The sequence below is a fragment of the Stenella coeruleoalba genome (assembly GCF_951394435.1).
Source record: "Stenella coeruleoalba genome assembly, chromosome: 3".
Lineage (NCBI taxonomy): Eukaryota > Metazoa > Chordata > Mammalia > Artiodactyla > Delphinidae > Stenella > Stenella coeruleoalba.
In genome coordinates, this window is record NC_137148.1 from 88,593,688 (window position 1) to 88,615,326 (window position 21,639).

General features: G+C 35.4%; 1 protein-coding gene across 8 annotated transcripts in view; it reads left to right on the plus strand.

Moving 5' to 3' along the window:
• FER (FER tyrosine kinase) overlaps positions 1–21,639 on the plus strand; it is a 463,302-nt gene that overhangs the window by 300,719 nt on the left and 140,944 nt on the right. For all 8 annotated transcript variants that reach the window (XM_079916621.1, XM_079916626.1, XM_079916628.1 and 5 more), the window contains 3 exons: positions 1,084–1,140; positions 8,670–8,785; positions 11,464–11,558. In XM_079916621.1, coding sequence (XP_079772747.1) covers positions 1,084–1,140; positions 8,670–8,785; positions 11,464–11,558 — 268 coding nt within the window. The remainder of the gene's footprint in view (positions 1–1,083; positions 1,141–8,669; positions 8,786–11,463; positions 11,559–21,639) is intronic.

Genomic DNA, 21,639 nt, shown 5'->3' on the forward strand with positions numbered 1-21,639 from the left:
TTTATTTTTATTTTTTTTGCGGTACACGTGCCTCTCACTGTTGTGGCCTCTCCCGTTGTGGAGCACAGGCTCCAGACGCGCAGGCTCAGCAGCCATGGCTCACGGGCCCAGCCGTTCCGCGGCATGTGGGATCTTCCCGGACTGGGTCACGAACCCGTGTCCCCTGCATTGGCAGGCGGACTCTCAACCACTGTGCCACCAGGGAAGCCCTGTGACTTTTTAGATGATAAAATATTCCCTAAGTACTGATTAGCTCTTGAGATCACATAATGGGATGTTCTTTTATAATGGCATGTTTGCATCACTGATCTTGTGTACCTTGTGATACTGTAATTGATGTTTGTTGTTTTATTATACTACAGGAAATTACTTGGGAAAGATGTGGGACTATATGCAGTGCAATAGACAGCTATAATTCATGACCAGTTGTGGAAAAATTAGCTCTTAGTAATGTAGTTTGGGTATAAAATAATTCTCTATGATCAAGTGAAGATTGGAAATTTTACATTGCAAAATGAGATTCCCTCATGTACTTATGACACAACATTTTTGAAATGACAAATAATAACATAGCCTAAGCTTTATGGTGGGAGGAGAGTGCATGCTGTGTTCTAGTTACAGGCATACTATCATTTTGAAGGCTGAGAATTCTGATAGAAGTTTGCTATAATGTAGAGCTTAAAGTTCTATTGTGTGGTAACATTTCTTAAATCTGTTTTATAACCTCTTGAGGTTACAGCTTCTTAGTGTGCTGATTATTGAATGGTCTGAATGCAATATCTCTTAGGTCTATTTGCCACTGCCTCAAATGCATCTTACAGGAACTGCATTCTTTTTTTTCGGTACGCGGGCCTCTCACTGTTGTGGCCTCTCCCGTTGCGGAGCACGGGCTCCGGACGCGCAGGCTCAGCGGCCATGGATCACAGGCCTAGCCACTCTGCTGCATGTGGGATCTTCCGAGACCGGGGCACGATCCCGTGTCCCCTGCATCAGCAGGCGGACTCTCAACCACTGCACCACCAGGGAAGCCCAGGAACTGCATTCTTGCTTGGGCTAAAAAACTGTTCTTTTTCTTTGCCACAGGATAAGAAATGGGTTCTCAATCATGAAGATGTCACATTGGGAGAATTACTGGGCAAGGTATGTAATCCACTGAGCTGAAAAACCAAATCTTGATAGTGATTGTGAACTCTACAGATTCATTTTCTTCAAAGCCTTTCTTATATTCCAGCACACGGCAAGGCACATTCCCCCATGAACCTAGAAGAACACAGTGCCATATCTGTTACAAATACTGTGATGTTCAGTGAAATAGAAGTGTGAAAATCTTTGAAAAGTTTAAGAATTATCTTGACTTTTAAGAATATTATTTTGTATATTTTCCTCTGAAAGAACTAAAAGCCACAAAAATTTTATTACAGTGTAGTAAAGCCAAAACTAGTGAGCTGAGATTTGAAAAGAAACTGTGATGTAATAAAAGTTTAAATACTTAATAGTCTTATTCTGTTTGTTTCTGGTTATACATGATAGTTCAGAGAAAATGCAGTACTGCTCTTTGGGATTTCAGAATTGTATATAGAATCAAGGTATGTGACAACATGGGACATGTTATTTCAATCTGAAAATTATATGGACAAGGCACATGTTTCAATATATCCATTTTGTAGCTAGCTCTGTTAGTGGTCAGAGGAGGCAGCTATATATGATGAAAGTCTCTTTCTTCCAACGTGGTTGGGAGTTTCTTCTAACTCATTGGCCTTATGAAAGTATATTATAACTAATAATGATGGCAGACATTTAATAATCAAATGGACTATTTGAAAATTTGTTATTTGTTTATAACTGAGTTCCAATAGATAAATATTAACTTCTTTGCCGATGACTTAATTAGTGATGTTTGAATTGAGTTGAGGTTCATAATGCAATATAAAAAATAGTATAAAATCCAGATAGCTAGGGAAAACTATCACTCATACATTTCTGAGTGATCAGTACTAGAATTTAAGGCTCAGCGTTTCAAGTAAAGAAATAAATGATTATTCATTACTTTTTTGATTTAAATGTAAACTTGATGAATTGACAAATTTCCCCTATGTTTTAGTCCTGATATGTGTTGAGAAAGTAAATCCCTGTTGAAACAATCTACTTTGCAGGATTCTTATTATTTTAAAATATCTTTTCCAAATAGAAGCATTAAATTGCTATTGGAAAACAGTTTCTATTGACTGCTAATACTTATTTAGTAAGTAAATTCTAAAGAATTTCAAGCTACAACAGAAGCTGGTGTGTTTATTTCCTCTGTGATATGGCCATAATTCTTAAGGAAATATTTCTTCTTTTTCATTACTTTAGGTAACTCAGTAGCAGTGATTGGGCTAAAAATTATTACAAAGAAAGTAAATTAATTTCCATGAAAATACAATTAAATAATAAGCTATAAATTTATTTATTTATTTTGCGGTACGCGGGCCTCTCACTGTCGTGGCCTCTCCCGTTGCGGAGCACAGGCTCCGGACGCGCAGGCTCAGTGGCCATGGCTCACGGGCCCAGCCGTTCTGCGGCATGTGCGATCTTCCCGGACCGGGGCACGAACCCGTGTCCCCTGCATCGGCAGGTGGACTCTCAACCACTGCGCCATCAGGGAAGCTCTAAAATTAAACCAGTTACTGAAAATAGTGTGTTGAGAAGAGCAGATTTTTCAGTTCTAAGGAAAAAATACTTTCAGTTAAAGAGAAATGGTTCAATTATCTTTGTTTAATATGTGATACATGGTATTTCACATATTAGGAGGAATTTTAGCCTTTGGGTCCTCGGTAAGGTTATTTCAAAGAATAATTGTTTTCAATGACAAGGCAGTAGCATGATATCAGCTTTAATAAATTTTATCATTTTTAATAAAACACTTCAACTTTAGAGACACTATATAGCTTAATTTCAGCAAATATATTTGAGTTGAAAATGTCATTTAATATTTTCGTTACCTATTCTGAATATTTATAGTATACTGCATGAAAATGCATGAGAAAAATAATTAGCCATGGTTCTTATGTACTTTGGAATTTAGTAGTAGTATAAGGTTGAGATGGGAGCTCTTTTTTTGAGCACTGTATTTCTATAGACTGTACTTGATATATAATTGGTATTCAAAAATATTCATTCCTGGGCTTCCCTGGTGGCGCAGTGGTTGAGAGTCCGCCTGCCGATGCAGGGGACACGGGTTCGTGCCCCAGTCCGGGAGGATTCCGCATGCCGCGGAGCGGCTAGGCCCGTGAGCCATGGCCGCTGAGCCTGCGCGTCCGGAACCTGTGCTCCGCAACGGGAGAGGCCACAACAGTGAGACGCCCGCGTACCGCAAAAAAAAAAAAGAAGAAAAAGAAAAATATTCATTCCTCAAATATTTACTGAATGCCTTCTCTGTGCCAGGTACTCTTCTAGGTTCCTGGGATATATCCGTGAACCAAGTAGACAAATATCCTTGCCCTTAATGAAGCTCATATTCTATCTAGCAGGGAAAGACCGAAAAACAATAAACTTAATAAATAAGTAAACTTCATAATGTTAAAGGGTGCTAAAATCCTGTGAAAATATAAGGAATTTAGGAGTGCTATTGATTGGACTTGCAATTTTTAATGGGGGAATCCAGGTAAGCCTTATTAAGATTGTTTCTTTCCAATGAAAACCTAGGGAGGAGCGATTTAGCCATGTGGTTTTAGGCAGAGGGAGTACCAACGCAAATTACATTTGATGAGCAGGAGAGACAGTTTGCCTGTAACCCAGTAAGCAAGGAAGAATAGGATAGAGCAGCAAGTCAGTGAGGTGATGAGAGTATAGATCGTGTAGAGCCATGTAGATCACCGTAATTATCAATACTTTGGCTTTAAATATGTGTGGAAAGGTAAGCTAGAGGATGATTTTGAGTAGAGGAGTGGCATGATCTTACTTTCTACAGAGTCCACTCTGGCTACTGTGTTGAGAATAGGCTGAGTTGGAAGGTTAGGAAGCTATTGTACTTACCTAACTAAAGTTGATGGTTGCTGGATCAGAGGGGATGGCAGTGGAAGTGGTGAGAAGTGGTGAGTTTGGATTTGTTTTTAAGGTTGAACCACCTAAATATCCTGATGCTCTATGCGGGGCATGGGACAAAGAGGGCAGTTGGCATAGGTGTAGCAGGTTTGGGGGAACAAGATTAGGAGTTTGGGATGTACATATTAAGGTTTGTCTGTTAGACTTCTAACTGGAGATGTTGGGAAAATGGTTGGGTATTAAGTCTGGAGTTTGGAAAAGAGGTGTGGATCAAAAGTACAAATTTGGTAGTTGTCACTTATCTGCTGGTTTATTTAGATGAGTTCAGCAATGGAGTGAGTCTAGATAGAGAAGAGAAGAGACAGATTGAACCCTGGTCACATCAAAATCAAGAGGCTGGAGAGATGAGAAGCAAGATGATTGAGGTTGAGAAAGAGCAATCTCCTGGAAGGCAGGAAACCAGGAGATAGGATGCCTTAGAAGCCAAGAGAAGAAAGTATATGAAGGAGGAGACAGTGATCAGTGGTGGCAAGTGCTGCTGAGAGGTCAAATGGATGATGACTGAGAACCATTGACTTTAACAGTGAAGAGATCCCTAGTGACTTGGCTGAGCGCTTTCTTTAGAATGCTTTACGTGAAAGCCAAACTGAAATATATTTAAGGGAGAATAGGAGGAGAGGAATTAGAGATAGCAAGGATGTAACTCTTTGAAGTTTTGCTACTTCGTGTAGCAAACTACATGTGATGGTAGTTTCAGAAGAAATGATTTGTGTGTTGGTTAATTTGAGAGAGGCAGCATGCTGGTTTGCAGTTAGCAATATGCAGTGAAAAATTCAAGATTTTGGAAGGAGATGAGAATTCCTGAAATAATATCATCAAGTAGGTAAGAGGGGATGGAATTTAATTTACAATGGAGCATTGAATTTAATAGCAGCACAGTAGTTCATTTTTTATAACAGCAAGGAATATTGGTAGGAGGGTAAATGTGGGACTGAGAGTCTGGAAGTTCTCTTTATATTGCTTCAGTTTTCTCAATAAATTAAGCAAGATTGTTAACTAAGAATGAGGGTGTGGGGAAGGTATGGGAGCTTTAAGAGGAGAGTCAAAGAGGGGGGAATAGTTAATTAGAAGAATGAGAGTGTGAATGGTCTAGGGAATTGTAATATAATTATTGAGCAGTATTAAGGCCCCCCTAGAGGTTTGTGTTCATGAATTTAAAGTGAAACTAGTCAACATCATTGTGGATTTTCTCCAGCCACATTTAGCTGCATAGGAACAGAGTAGGCCATGTTGCATTTAATCTGGGTTGTGGATTGATAAGGGAGTTCTACAGATGAAAAGGAACAGAGAAGTTGAGAGTATATAGTAAACAGTTGTTATAATTATTGAGCATGGAATTTAAGCTGAATAAGGAAGAAAGCAAGGCTGTTAGGGGGTTATGGACAATAAAAAGTAATAGGGTCTAAAGATTTGGAGGTTCCTATAGGGTCAAAAGATTTTGAGTCCGAATACTAGAGGAAGTAAGCTAGAAAAATAGAAGCCAGCCAGAAGATGGGATGAATGATGTAGGTGTTACAGAGGAGTTGCATTATTGGTGATGGCAAAGTTTAAGGTATGATCATAGAAAATAGGTTGGAACATGGATCACTGGAAGAGAGATGGTCACATAACAGAGTTTTGAAGTGTTGGAAGGATCTTTAAGTGTCTATTGAAATTTCCAAGTTTTAAGACAAGAGTAACACCAGGTACAGTGATCCAGGAGCTCAAATTGTCAACAAATGAGGGAAAATATTTTCAAATGCAATAGCTGCTAGCAACAGTAAGGGGTAGTGGGTATATAATCAAATAATAAAGTTTCAAAGCTAGGGGTTTTTAGGAAAACAGAAGGGAAAATGTTTTGAAAGCAGTGACAAGGAGCTCGATGAATCCTGTATTCCATCTCTCAGGCGGTGGGAGAAGCATAGTGTGTGTGTTGGGGGTGCGGGTGGGGTCATCACAGTTTTAGAAGGCACAGGAAGCTCACCCACCATTTGAGTGTTCTCAGGTGAGAGCCCGGTTTCTGTTAGAACAAGAAGGTGAAGAGAAGGACCAAAGAATAGATAGAGATAAAATTTTGATGATGGACCACAAGTTCCAGAAGGCAACTGGAGGTTGGGGACAGAAGGGAAATAGTTGGAGATAACAGGTTGACGAGGAGTCTGCAGAACCTAATGAGAATTAGAGAGGGAGAAATGAGGACCACCAGGATCTTCTGTGAGGACCAACAGAAACATACACAAGAGTCATAATGAAATTTAGCCTCATGGACTTAAAGCCAGTAGCAGAGATGAAGCCGTGCCTGTTACATGGTAGGGAGCAATGGATGTCGTAGGCTTTTTCCTGACCTCTTTGGATGGAGAAGAGGTGGTCCATGAAGCAGAGTCGTTTGTGCAGTGTTTGGAGATTCCTCCCTTGACCACTGTTAACAGAATTGAAGTCTTCTGAGTAATGATTGTTAAATGAATGTTTACAATTTTCAAATGCCTTGTATGTGCCAAGAACAGTTACATAGGACAGAAAGCATTAGAAAGGTACAAAGGGGCAGTGGGATGATAAGTGTTCAGGAACAAGATGTATAATTTTTGGAAGATCAAGAAAGTCTTCATGAAGGAGGTGGCATAGAAATGAATTTAAAGATTAGTTAGCATGTTCTCTGATTGGAGGTGAGGGGAAAATGTACAGAAGGCATGGCACACCTTTTGGGATCACTAAGTATTTGAATTTAGGACACATGTAGCAGTCAGAGGCTAAGATGGCTAGACAGAGGCTGAGAAAGGAATGGTAATGGAAGGATAGATATTAAATAAGGCAGTGGTATAATCAAAGTTCTGTGTTGGAGAGATTAAGGGGCCGAAGAGGGTGAGGGACTAAGGATGAGATCAGTTCAGGTGAGAAAAATGAGATCTTGAATCAGAGTAGGCTGTCTGAGGTGCTAGGAGGAAGACAAAAGTGTTCCATAGGAAGAATCTGAATGCTTGTAGAGAGTAATGGCCCTAGGAAATGAAAAGGTAATTTAGTCAGGAAATGTCTTCTAGTGAATAAAATGTTAAGTTTCAGACAAGGTAAATTTTAAGTGCTTCAGAATCATTCAGATAAACAGAGGCCCAGCAGTAATTGTGTGTACTAATACCTTCTCTCAGCTCTAAATGATGTGATAATTGTGGGAAGGAAAAAAGCCTTGAATAACAGGGAAGGATATAAAGCTCAAATTTTTCTTTTTCTAGTTTGTGATGAATGTGCATTGTGTTGAAGTTATTGTATGTTTACTTTTCATGTAAGGGTGATCAATCATCGTTTTGAATGAATATTTAAGAGTTGAATATTAGATTTAATAATACTATTCATTATTTAAGTATACTTAAAATATTAAGTAAAATAAGTGTTAATTAAATTAAGCAAATAGTAATTCTTTAATAAATAAATTTATTAAAATACCTATTAGTAAATTTAAATGATTAGTAACATGTAAAATTTATACACCTTGGATCATGTTAAGAGTTACATTGAACTTAGAACCCAAACTCATTTATTATCAGACCTCTAGTTTAGTTACTTGTTACTCAACAATGACAGCATTAAAGCTGATTATAATACAGTGCTTGCACATTATAATTATAGCTATGTAAAAAATACATATGCATACATAGAAAGACTTGAAGAGAATACTCCAAAATAGCTGTTGTGTTAGCTTTATAGATCTTCTCTGTATTCTTTTGTTTCGTAACTATAATAAAAGTGACTTCAAACTAGAAATAAGGCATTTTAAATCAAAATATGTTCTAGCCATAGAGTAAGGTTAGGAGTTCAGACATTTGATAGAAATGAGCAGTAGCAGAGATGGGTGACACTGGCATTTGGGCAAGCACCTCGTTTTCCTTAGTATCTTTCAGGGACTGACAGCCTGCAGCAGTGGCTGTTGACAGTCCTTCATCTGCCTTGGTTCTGTTGCCTCTCGTCTAGTGTCTTATTCTCTCACACTCTCATCCAAGTGACATCTGGCTGTGTGGATCAGTACCACCAGTCACCTCACAGAATCTTGGCTTGCTTTATTTGTTTGTTTGTTTATTTGTTTGTTTATTTTAACATCTTTATTGGAGTATAATTGCTTTACAATGGTGTGTTAGTTTCTGCTGTATAACAAAGTGAGTCAGCTATACATATACATATATCCCCATATCCCCTCCCTCTTGCGTCTCCCTCCCACCCTCCCTATCCCCCGCCTCTAGGTGGTCACAAACTTGGCTTTATTTTTAAACGCCAACCTGATAAAACTTAGAGCTAAGGGGGTGAAGGGAACTAGATGGAGTGAAACTTGGGTACTTCTGACAGCATTAGTTTTTCCTTTTATTCTATTTCAGTTATTTCCAGTTTCCTTTTCAGTTCTCCACAAGCCTCAGTCCCTCAAATGGTTGCTATGTTGGATAGTGTATTTAAAGTTAATTGGTAAGAGCAACATTCCCAGTCTTTATTTCCACTTAAAACTCTGAATAAAGCTAACAGAGTACTTTGATGAACTCAAAACTCATCATTACATGCTTTCCTTGTATTTTGCAAAGGTTTACGTGGCTGTCTTACACTCTAAACAATAAATATATTTGTATTTTCAGGGAAATTTTGGTGAAGTATTTAAGGGCATATTAAAGGATAAAACTGCTGTTGCTGTTAAAACGTGTAAAGAAGATCTTCCTCAGGAACTGAAAATAAAATTTTTACAAGAAGCCAAGTAAGTTCTCTAAAGTAATGTAAATATGTATTTATAATATAAGTAAGTGATTCATTAAAACGTAAATTTGAAGATATCTTAAATATGATTTGATGAATTAGAAGTAAGCACTTTCAGGGCCCTCAAAAGTAGGCACTTATTATACAATGTGAAAACAAAAAGTTTCTGTGTGTTTGAGTTAGACTGCAGGTCAGTTAGGAAATCACAGTCAAAAGAACCAGATGCTTTTGAGAACAGTGAGTATTCTTTGAGTCCTTGAAAAATATTGCAGTATGTTTTGCTTTTATCACACGTGCATATACACATATGCATATATGCAGTGTTGTGATTGTCCTTATACTAAGAATATTACTGTATTCTATATATAAAATCCATAATTTAGACATATATTTAGGTATATAATTACATCTTTCCTACCCTCCTTAGATATTATTGCTTGATTCTTTATTCCCAGCTGTTAGCTTTATTTTCTGAGAATCTCAAATTTCTTCTTCAGCTCATTGCATTGTTTCTTTTCTAACTGATCTTTTAGGATGATTTTCTTCTCTTTCTTCTGTTTTAGCTAGAATTTAATGTTCCAACCTGCCAGCCCTATGTTGCAAATAGTTTAAACTCTTCTGTTAGTGGTAAAATCTAATATATACAACAAAACACAAAACAAATGGAAAGGAGCTTTGGATAGAGTGAGAATGGACATATGAATGGGAGATGGATGAGTAGGTGGATAGTTGGGAGGGAGAGAAGGAGAAGGAGGATATATAGATCCATAGATTGGTGGTATAAAGGGAAGGAAGGAAAGGTGTGTGTGTGTTTGTGTGTGTGTGTGTGTGTGTTGTCTCCATCACTGCATTGTATATAAAATTGAAGTTTTTGGAAAGTGCCATGGGAGAACAGAGGACATGGCAACGAAATAACTAAATCCCGTGGCATAGAGCATCTTGATGTCATTTCTCCATCATCTAAAAATGGATATTTATAGCAATGGATTAAACTAGTTGGGTGCATTTATTAAATATTATCTGTGGAATAAAGTTGCAAACCTTTTTCATGTATATTATTAGCAATTCAGAAAAAATATCCTATGATGAATTTAAAGGTATGCTATCACAATTGAAACTTATAGCCTCATTATTTTAGTTATTCATAGGTATCTTAAGGTATCTTGCTTTCTAATTTGTGGATTTTTTACTGAAAGATAGAGTTTAATTTCTTCTTTTAAAGTGAGACTGAAATTTTATGTTAAAAATGACAATTACGGGGCTTCCCTGGTGGCGCAGTGGTTGAGAGTCCACCTGCCGATGCAGGGGACACGGGTTCGCACCCTGGTCCGGGAAGATCCCACATGCCGCGGAGCGGCTGGGCCCGTGAGCCATGGCCACTGAGCCTGCGCGTCCGGAGCCTGTGCTCCGCAACGGGAGAGGCCACAACAGTGAGAGGCCCACGTACCGAAAAAAAAAAAAAAAAAAAAAAGACAATTACATCCATGCAAACTCCCAAGTATCCTTTAACAGATAATAAAGCTATATATTTAGCTATTTAATGTCATTTGGATTCATCCTGGCTGTTTTGTGGAATTTCTTTATTAAGCAGTTTTCAACCTAAGAAATGACATTTTGGATTACAGTCAATCATTCTAAAACTTCCTTTTTAATTCCTCATAGAAACTGCAAACTCAGTTATTGACAGAACATTTTCTTTATCTCTAGAATTCTTCCCAGTGTACTTTTTCATTTATTAAATTTATATATTTTCAATCGATAACATTTTTCTTAGAGCTATCTCTGCTTTAGTTGTACATGTACAGCACACATATAAACTGTTTTATCTTTCTCCAAATGAAGTTATTTTTTTCATTCTCCTAGAAAGGAAACTGTGTTTTTTCAAATATGAGTGAATTTATAACTATGTCAGTAGGATAACATGGAAGATCATTTGGTAACAGAAATCATCAGGGTAGACAGGCCTCTGAGGGAATCTAATCTATTTTTAACTCATGCTTGGGGTCCTATAGATGAGTCTATGCTTTTACAGCTCTCTGAAATTCTGCCTTTATCCAAACTAAAACTTCTCTGCCTCAGCTTAAGTCTTATATTACTCACTGTTTAACCTTCTGCCAGTTTTCTCAAAACTTCTTGAGTTTTTACTATTTTGAAGTTGATCATGATCATCAAGAGAGTATGTATTGTGAAGTCTAAATATGAAGTGATTACTCTACTCTATAGCATTTACCAATATGAATCGTTCTATTTTTATTTGTTTTAAATGAAGTATATACATAAAATAAAACAAAACAAAAAGATGCTGCCCTAACAGCTTACAGGTTTTGGTCCACTAATACTTTCCAGCTTTTGTGAGGGTGGCTAAAACCAGATTCTTTGAAGGGAGTTCTGCATATTTTGGACTAAGTAAGTTATTCCTGTTTAGCATGCTTATTACCTATTCAGAGTAGATAATAATTTTTAAATGAATATTTAACTGAATAAAAACTGACTCATTTATATCTATATTTTGCCAAGATTTGTCAAGACATATACATCCCATTTATCATAATTTGGGTTCGTACTAAAGTTTTAAAAATTGTGTTGATTAAAGTGCATTCTGCTTGTGCACACTACTCATGATCATAAATTAATGCTTACAACTTAAATGGTAACTATTCTTATACTTCTCTTATCCAGAATTCTCAAGCAATATGATCATCCCAATATTGTCAAACTTATAGGAGTTTGCACACAAAGACAGCCTATCTACATAATTATGGAACTGGTTCCAGGTAATATGATTTTAGAGGTTTCCTCAATGACGTTTTAATGTCATGTTTTATTGCTTTTATATGTTTAGTCTCTTTGATTTCTCCTTGTTAAGTTTCCAAGGATTTTGTTTAACATTTTCCTGATGATGAAGAGCTTGTACACATACTTGGTATTTTTATAGTCTATAATACTTGCCAGTTTCTAGAAAGTGTCAGCCAACCTTTGTAAGAGAAGATATATTATTACATTGCAGTTACACATGGAAATTAGTTATATATAATCTTTCGGTGAGAAAGGCTATTTAGATAAATAGTCTACTTAGGTTTGTTTTATAATAATGAAAGTACTGTCTTGTATTTCATTCATTGTATATCATTTTACAAGTACATTACCATACATCCTTTTGTTTAGTTGTATATAATAATATCATAATGTTTTGGGTCACAAACTATGAACTTGTTTGATATGTGGACAAAAAAAAGGTGATCTCTCTAGGAATTTGTCCTTTTATTTCTTTCTGGTGACTTTTAACACCTCCAGGTATTTTGGTTAACTACTTTTGCCAACAAACAAGGATAACATCAAACTGATACCGTGTTATCTTTATTTTTATTGTACATCTTTCTGTTGTAGAAAATAGAATCAGAGGTAAAATATGACCTTGATAAGATTTATAAATACAGTATTTAATAACTGAAAAGGATTTGCTTTGTTACCTTAACTATTCATTTTACAAGAAGAAACTTAAAGGAATATAAAACATTTTTCTAACTTTAATATACATCACATAAACCTGATATTGTAGATTGCCCATTAAAAACTTTTCACATAATTTTTTCATTATTAAAGGTTAAATTGGTCCAATTTTACCATGCTGGTTTGATTGTTATTGGAATATTTCTTTATTACCATATAACTGAAGGATTCCTAGATCATAATCATTTTCATCCTCAAATGGCAATATATATTTGCATGGTTTACACTATTTACGATTTATATCTTAAAGTAGCTTTCATACAATTTTCATACAAAATTTTTAAAACAATTGAATAGCCTATAAGTTTAATTAAAATGGGATGTTTAAGTATTATAAATACATAAAACATTCACATAATGAAAATGATGCCCCCAGTTAATAAGGGATGTCACTGAGAAACTTAGATTTGAGAGGTAGGGCAGACTTGATGAGGAAAAGTCATTTTGGTGTTACTATGACTGATTAAAGGAGCATGGTAACAAATTCCTGATGGCAGGTCTAAATTGCATAAAGCAAAAGATAGCTTCGGAAGAGAGCCAGGAAAGTGTTTATCTGGACACTAAATAGTAACCTTTATTGATATATTTTTTTTAATGATTAAGAATAATAAATTTCATTAGAAAATGTCCTACTCAACAATCTAATCTTACCCCAAAGCTAATTGCTATTTATTTTTTTGTGTTTTTTTTCCCCTCAGGAAAATATTTACTATAGATACCATGATTTTATGCAAATGTTTTAATTATTCAAAATCTTAACATTGCTGATCTTTTTTTCTATTATTAATATAACATAGTTTCATTGTTTCATATTCATCCATATAGTTCTACCTTTTCTTTATAATGGCTACAGAATATTCCATTATATGGCTTTCTATAATTTAAATCGATCTTCTAATTATGGATACTTTGGTTGTTTCCATTTTTATTATTTGGGTTTTTTTTCTTTTTTAAACAGTGCTTGAGTTGGATCTGAGTTTATGTGCATTTTGATTTATGGTTAATGTATTAGCTTTCTATTGCGGCACAACAAACGATCATAACATGGCAGCTTTAAACAATATCCATTTATTACCTCACAGTTGTGTAGGTTAGAAGTCCAGGCAGGCTTTACTGGGGTTCTCTGCTTAGGGTCTCATAAAGCCAAAAATTCTTGGCTGGAGACACTGGGGAAGAATCCATTTCCAAACTCCTTCCGGTTCTTACAGTTGAGAAATGGACTAAGGTTCCCTTTCTTTTCTTGCTGTGAGCCAAGGGCATCTCCCAGCTTCTTAAGGTTTCCTACATTCTTTGATCTTCAGACCCAGTGTGTCACATCTTTCAAGTGCTTTGAATTTCTCTAACTTCTCCTTCTGTTTTTCATTTTGTTCTGTTTTGTTTTTCAAAAAAGCTGGGAGAATACCCTCCACTTTTTTGAGAGGTCTTGTGATTAGATCAGGCTCACCTGGCTAATCTGCCTATTTTTAGGGCAACTGTGCAATATGATAAAACATAATTATGGGATTGATATCTAATCATGTTCACATGTTCCAGGGATTAGGGTGGGACATTACTGGGAGGCCATCTTCAAATTCTGCCTACCACAGTGGACTTTGCTAAATTTTCTTGGAGGTTAGTTGCAGTGTCTGATCTGAAACCACATTGAACTTTTCGTACTCTGTTACATTAATTCCATTTGTCAATCTTATAAGATGAATACATAATTTTTGTAGCATCATGCTTTGTCATTTCTCATTTGGAAAATATCAAGTGACCAGGTTATATAGATCTTCCAAACAGTGAAGTAATTCATTATACAGTATCAAAAGACCACATTCATTAATGTCATCACTAATCTCACTGGAAAAGTAATAGGAGGTATCAATTTCTTTATAGCAAATGTGTTTTCCAAAATTTTAACTTCATTGCAAAGCTTGGATTTTTTTTTCCCTGGTAGCAAAAACTGTCAGTTTTTTGCCTTGAAGTGTTGGACCTACTTAATTCAATTTTGAGAGAATGTCTGTCAAAAATCTAATATTTAATAATCATAATTTGTCAATCTTTTTGAAAACAGATTTATTGATATGTAATTGACATATACTTTATGTATGTACACTTCATTGTATTGACATATGTATACACTTGTGAAACCATCACCACAATCAAAGTAATGAACACATCTATCACCCCCAGATTTTCCCCATGCCTCTTTGTAGTCCCTTCCTCCTCCCCCTCTCAACCCCTGTCCCAGTCAACCACTGATCTGCTTTCTGTCACTATATATTAGTTTGTGCTTCTTAGAATTTTATATAAATGGAATCATATAGTCTGTACTATTTTCTTTTTTGGGTCTAGTTTGTTTCATTCAGCATAATTTTGAGGTCCATCCATGTTGTAATGTTTATCGGAAGTTCATTCTTTTTTATTGCTGAGTAGAATAGCATCATATGAATATATCACCGTTGTTATCAACTGTTGATAGACTTTTGGGTTGTTTCCTATTTGGGGCTACTGCCAAGTAAGCTGTTGTGAACATCCACGTATAAGTCTTCGTATGGGCATGTGCTTTCATTTCTCTAAGGAAAATACCTGGGAGTGGAATAAATGAATTAGATAGAATGTACATGTTTAAATTTTTAAGGAATTGCCAAATAGATTTTAAAGTGATTATACTAGTTGACATTCCCAACTGTAGTTTCTCTACATCTTCATCAACACTTGGTGTGGTCAGTCTTTAGATATTAAAATTTTATGCAGTAGTGTCTTATTGTGGTTTTTGTTGTCTTTCCCAACTGACTAATGATGTGAGCACCTTGTCATGTGCTGATTTGCCATTCATATATCTTCTTTGATGTGTCTATTTAAGTAATGTGCCCAGTTTTTTAATTGGGTTGTTTTCTTGTAATAAAGTCTTGGTTCTTTATATATTCTGGATACAAGTCCTTTATCAGATGTATGATTTTCAAATATTCTCTCAGTTGACTTGTCTTTTCATTCTTTTAATAGTGTCTTTTGAAGAGCAGAAGTTTTTAATTTCAAACTTTAAATTATGTTTTTCTTTTATAGATCATGTTTTTGATGGTATATCTAAGAAATCTTTGTTGAATCCCAGGTCACAAAGGTTTTCTCCTATGTTTACTTCTACAATTTTTATAGTTTTAGAATTTATAGTTCATTCTATGGTCCATTTCATATGGTTGTGAGGAATGATTTGAAGTTCATATTTTTGGCATATAGATATTCAGTTGTTCCAGCACCAATGACTCTGCTTTCTCTCCTGATTTTTTTTACCTTCATTTTTTAAAATATATTTATGTGTAGTTTTATTTTTGGACTCTAATTTCTGTCGATCTTTTTGTTTGTTGTAATGCCAATACTACACTGCCTTGACTACTGAAGTTTTATAGTAAGTCTTGTATCAGATAATGTTAGTTGTCTAACTTTGTTCTTTTTTAGAAATGTTTTGGCTGTTAGAAGTCCTTTGCATTTCTCTAGCAATTTTATTATTAGTTTTTCAGTTTCCATATAAAGGTTTGCTAATATTTAGATTGGGATTACATTGACTCTATAGATCAGTTTGGGGTGAATAGACTTCTTAACAATATTGAGTCTTCTCACCCCTCTACATGACATATCTTTCTAGTAGGATAGGTCTTCTTTAATATCCCTCAGCAAGGTTCTGTAGAGTTTAGTGTACAGGACTTTCCATCTTTTGTCAAACTTATCTCTGAGTATTTGATCTTTTGTGATGCTGTTGTAAGTGATTTTTTTAAGAACTATGTTCACTATGGAAGTCACAGAAGATGTGAATAACACTGTCAGTCAACTTGACCTACTGACCTTTATAGGACACTCTACACAACATCACCAGGACATACATTCTTTTCAAGTACACGGAGAATATTTACCAAGATAGATCATATCCTGGGCCATAAAACAAATCTCAATAAATTTATAAGAATTTAAGTTCTATGAACACAACAGAAATAAAATAGAACTCAAGGATAGAACAATATGAAAAATCTCTAAATATTTGGGAAGTAAACAATGCATAGCTGAGTAACCAGTGGGTCAGAGTGGAACTTAGAAAGTATTTTGAACTAAATGGAAAGAAAAAAAAACCACAACATCTCCGTATTTATATGATGCCTATTAAGCAGTACTTAGGGAAATAAATACAGCACTAAAGGCCTATATTAGAAAAGATGAAAGGACTCAAAGTTTTGACCTCAATTTCTACCTTAAAAAGAAGTGCAAATTAACCCAAAATATGTAGAAGAAAGGGAAAAAAATACAGAAGAAATCAATGGAATCCTTTGAGATTAATAAAATTGATAAAACCTCTACATAGACTCTTCAGAAAAAAGAAGACACAAATTACCAATATCAAGAATGAAAGAGGTGACATCATTATAGAGTCTACAGATATTAAAAAAGATAGTCATAATATTTCCTTAACTTTATATAAAGAAATTCAACAACTTAGATGAAATGGACAAATTTTCTGAAAGACAAAAACTACCAAAGCTCATTCAGCCTTCATAACACCATATCTTTTATAGAATTGGTCATTAAGGAACCATCCTTCAAAGAAAACTCTAGACCTGTATGGCTTCACTGGTGAATTATACCAAAGTTTTAAGAAGAAATACACCAACTCTACACAAATTCTTAGAAAATTGTAAAGAAGAGACTACTTTTCAACTCATTGAGATCATCACGACCTGATTCTGAAACTAGACAAAAAATTACAGCAAAAGAAAACTACAGACTATATGTCATTATTACATATATAAATTCTGAGCACAATTTTAATGAAGCAAATGCAACAGCAGATAAAAATACATCATGATCAAGTGGAATTTATCCTAGGACTACCAGCTGATTTAACTTTCAAATATCAATCAATGTAATTCATATTAATAAAATTTAAAACTACATAATCATTTCAATAAATGAAGAAAAATCATTTGGCAAAATCCAACACTAATTCCTGTTAAGAATTCTCTGAAATTGAGGAATAGAAGAGAATGTTCTCACCGTGAGTGGCTCCTAAGAAAGACATGCTCCTAAGATGACATCATATTTAATGGCAAATGACTGAATACTTTGCTCATTTATATCAGAAATAAGACAAATATGCCTACATTTACCACTTAAACACTATACTAGATGTTCTAGAACAATACAGCAAAAAATAAAGCAAGAAAAAGTAAATAAAAATCACCTTTTAATATGTTTAAGTTATTTTTCACCTTTGCCACAATATTTCTTTGCCAGTGTTTGAAACCAAAATTCTAGCTACTATACTAATATAAAAGACATTATAGCATTCAATGGTAAAACCACTATAGCACTTAAAAATAAATGATTTTTTTTTGTTTTAAACATTTTTAAAGTAATTTAAGATAACAAATAGTCTTTAGTGATTTTTTCTCTTCAGACACAGCTTCAATATCTCTAGTATTGAACCAGTTATAATCTAACATTCTAATATTACGAAACCTGGGCCAAAATAGCAAGTTCAAAAACAATGAGCTCATAATTTTGACATTTTCAAGTTAAGACCTGGTAAGAAACTCTTCCTATTTTCTCAATTTATTGTTGTTTAAGCCTTATGAATCTTTTCCTTTCTCATCAGTGAACACGTTTACATACCAGAATATAAAGATAAATGAGGCAAACACCATAAGGTTCCTTGTAAAAAAAATATATATATATATATTTCCACTATAAGATGAAAAGCTGATAAATACATGGTTATGAAAAGCATAGGAGAGATTTATCCCAGGTTTGCAAGCCAGTTTCAACATTTGAGAATTTGTTAATGTAATCCATCACATCAATAGGCTAAAAGAAAAATCAGGTGATCATATCAATAGATGCAGACAAAGCATTTAACAAAATCCAACACCCCTTCATGAAAAAAATTTTAAAAACTCAGAAAACTTGAGGAACTTGCTCAGTTTGTTTTTTAAAAAATCTACAAAAACTCTACAGCTAACATTATACTTAATGGTGAGAGACTTGAAGCTTTCCCACTGAGATCACAAACCAAGGCACAGATGCCCCTCTGACCATTCCTTTTCAACATCTTACTCAAAGTCGTAGCTAACATAATAAGGCAAAAGGAACAGAAGTTGTACTGATTGGGAAGGAAGAAATAAAACTCTTTGTTTGTAGAAGACAGTTTGGCAGTTTCTTATAAAAGTAAGCATACTTTTACTATGCAATCCAACAATCACATTCTTTAGTATTTACCCAAAGGAGTTCAAAATTTATATCCACACAAAAACCTGCGCAAGGATGTTTATAGTAGCTTCATTCATAATGCCCAAACTTGGAAGCAACCAAGATGCTCTGCACTAGGTGAGTGGATAAACAAACTATGGTACCTCCAAACAATGGAATATTATTCAGCACTTAAAAGAAATAAAATATTAAGCCATGAAAATTCATAGAGGGAACTTAAATATATATTGCTAAGTAAAGGAAGCCAATCTGAAAAGGCTATGTACTTTATGATTTCAACTCTGGCATTTTGGAAAAAGGAGAACCATGGAGACAGTTAAAAAAAAAAAATTCAGTGGCTGCCAAGGGTTATGGAAGAGGGAGGTATGAATAAGTAGAGCACAGAGGATTTTTATAGGATATTTAAGCTACCATGTATGACATAATAGTAGATACATGTCATTTTACATTTTTTCAAACACATAGAACATACAACACCAAGAATGAAACTTGGTGTAAACTATGGACTTTGGGTGATAATGATGTGTCAATATAGGTTCATTAGTTGTAATAAATATAACAAATTCTAACAAGGGATTTGATTATACATGAAGCTCTCTAGTAAGGAGCAGGAATTATATGGGAAATCTCTGTATCTTCTTCTCAATTTTTTTTGTGAATCGAAAACCGCTCTCAAAAGTCTTAAAATTTTTTTTTAACATAAATGAAACAGACTTGGTTGTCTTTGAGTAAGTTTAAGCTCTGTCTCCCTCACTCCATTTAGCTCCTCCTTCCCTCCCATTCGTTTATTTATTTATTTATTTATTTACTTATTTATTTATTTTTGACTGCATTGGGTCTTCGTTGCTGCTCGCAGGCTTTCTCTAGTTGCGGCGAGTGGGGGCTACTCTTCGTTGTGGTGCACGGGCTTCTCATTGCAGTGGCTTCTCTTGTTGCGGAGCACGGGCTCTAGGCGCACAGGCTTCAATAGTTGTGGCATGCGGGCTTAGTTGCCCCGCGGCATGTGGGATCTTCCCGGACCAGGACTCGAACCTGTATCCCCTGCATTGGCAGGAGGATTCTTAACCACTGCGCCACCAGGGAAGTCCCCTTCCCTCCCATTCTAACATTCAGTGTCATATGTGCACGGTTATTGGAAGCCTACAGAGGGTAGTGGTGAAGATCATGAGCTCTAATAAGTGTTGGTGAGGATGTGGAAAACTGGAACCTTCATACATTGCTCATGGATCGTAAAATGATACAGCCACTTTGGAAAAGTGTCACAGTTTCTCAAAAAGTTATACATAAATTTTCCATATAAAGTAACAGTTCTGATCCTAGGTATCCACCTAAGAAAATTGAAATGTGTGTCCACACAACAACTGCAATTGTTCATAGAAACATTATTTATAATAGCCAAAAAGTAGAAAGAATCCAAATGTCCATCAGCTGCTGAATGAATAAACAATATAGTATATCCATACAAAAGTAATATTACTGTTAAATGATAGTGTCATGAGCTAATAATATATGCTACAGTATAGATGAACCCAAGTCCGATACAAAATGAAATGCCCAGAAAAGGTTTCTATAGATAAAGAAGGAAGATTCGTGATTTCCTGGGGCTAGGGGTTTAGATGGGGATTGACTCTATACAGGCGAGAGAGATCTTTATGGAGTGATGAAAATGTTCTAAACTGTATTGTGGTGACAGTCATACATCTCTCTCTGTAAATTTGTCAAAACTCACTGAATTGTACATTAAGATGTACAACTCTTAAAAAAAAAAAAAAAAAGACCAAGAGGCAGGCATTTTGGCCAGAAGCTTGTTAGTTCTATAATCTTGCTCAGTCTACTTAACCATTCTGTTCCCTCCCTTAGTTTTCTTACCCGTGAAGTAAGAATAATAGAGTTGCTGTAAGAGCTAACGTACTGTGATTTTGTATGTGTATACCAAACACACATAGGCACTTTACATATGTATACGTATATATAATTTATATTTATATATATATTCTTACAATGTTTAACCATAATGACCACTCTGTGTATTCTCATCGTGTCATAATTTTTATTGTTATTATTTTATAATTGACCAACAGAAGAAAGTGATGATTTAAAATGACTCCTAGGGCCTCCCTGGTGGCGCGGTGGTTGAGAGTCCGCCTTCCGATGCAGGGGACACGGGTTCGTGCCCTGGTCCGGGAAGATCCCACATGCCGCAGAGCGGCTGGGCCTGTGAGCCATGGCCGCTGAGCCTGCGCGTCTGGAGCCTGTGCTCCACAACGGGAGAGGCCACAGCAGTGAGAGGCCCGTGTACCGCCAAAAAAAAAATGACTCCTATAATCCAGGCAGAACTTTAACCCAACCTCTGAACTTGCCCCTGCCCCTGATTCTAATCCTAACCCTAGATTTCTTTAGCCAAGTGATGTGACAGCAAATTGGGAAGCATAAAGTTTGGTTTAGCTCTTCCCTTTCCACCACCATTAGTGACTGTTTAGTTTGTATGTTTTAATATTTACCCTTCTTGGGTCTTTCTTTCCTTGTATCTAAAACTAAAGTGGCTGGATTAAAATGGCTTCTAAATTTTAGCTCTAACCTATAATTTTTTAGTTAGGAAAATTTTTCTTAAATTTGAAATACCTCTCATCACAAACTATTAGATTACTTCAAAAGAGCATCTTTCCTTTCCTCATTTTACAAAAGGCATGATGGGGAAATAACCAGGTACTTTTCATTCTTAATAAAGTAGCATAATAATAAACAATATTTTACATTTACATGATATTTTACAGTTCTCAAAGGACTTTAATTAACATTATGTCATTTGCTCTACCAGGTGGTATTGTTATCTCCATTTACAAATAAGCTAAATGAGGTTCAGAGAGCTTAGAGTGGCTTGTCAACATCAGTTAAATACCAAGTGGGAAAACTGTGCTCTTTCTATTTTGTATTACGGCATTCAAGTTATAATTGGGTCAAAATATATAATCCTTTTATGAATTGAAAATATAAATGAAAATTCAAGCAAAATGCCTATGCAAGTACCCTGTGGGCAGATACATGCATCCCCATTCCATTATTTCTCAACCTTGTGCACAGATAAGTAAACAGTTTATTATGGTAAACAGGAAG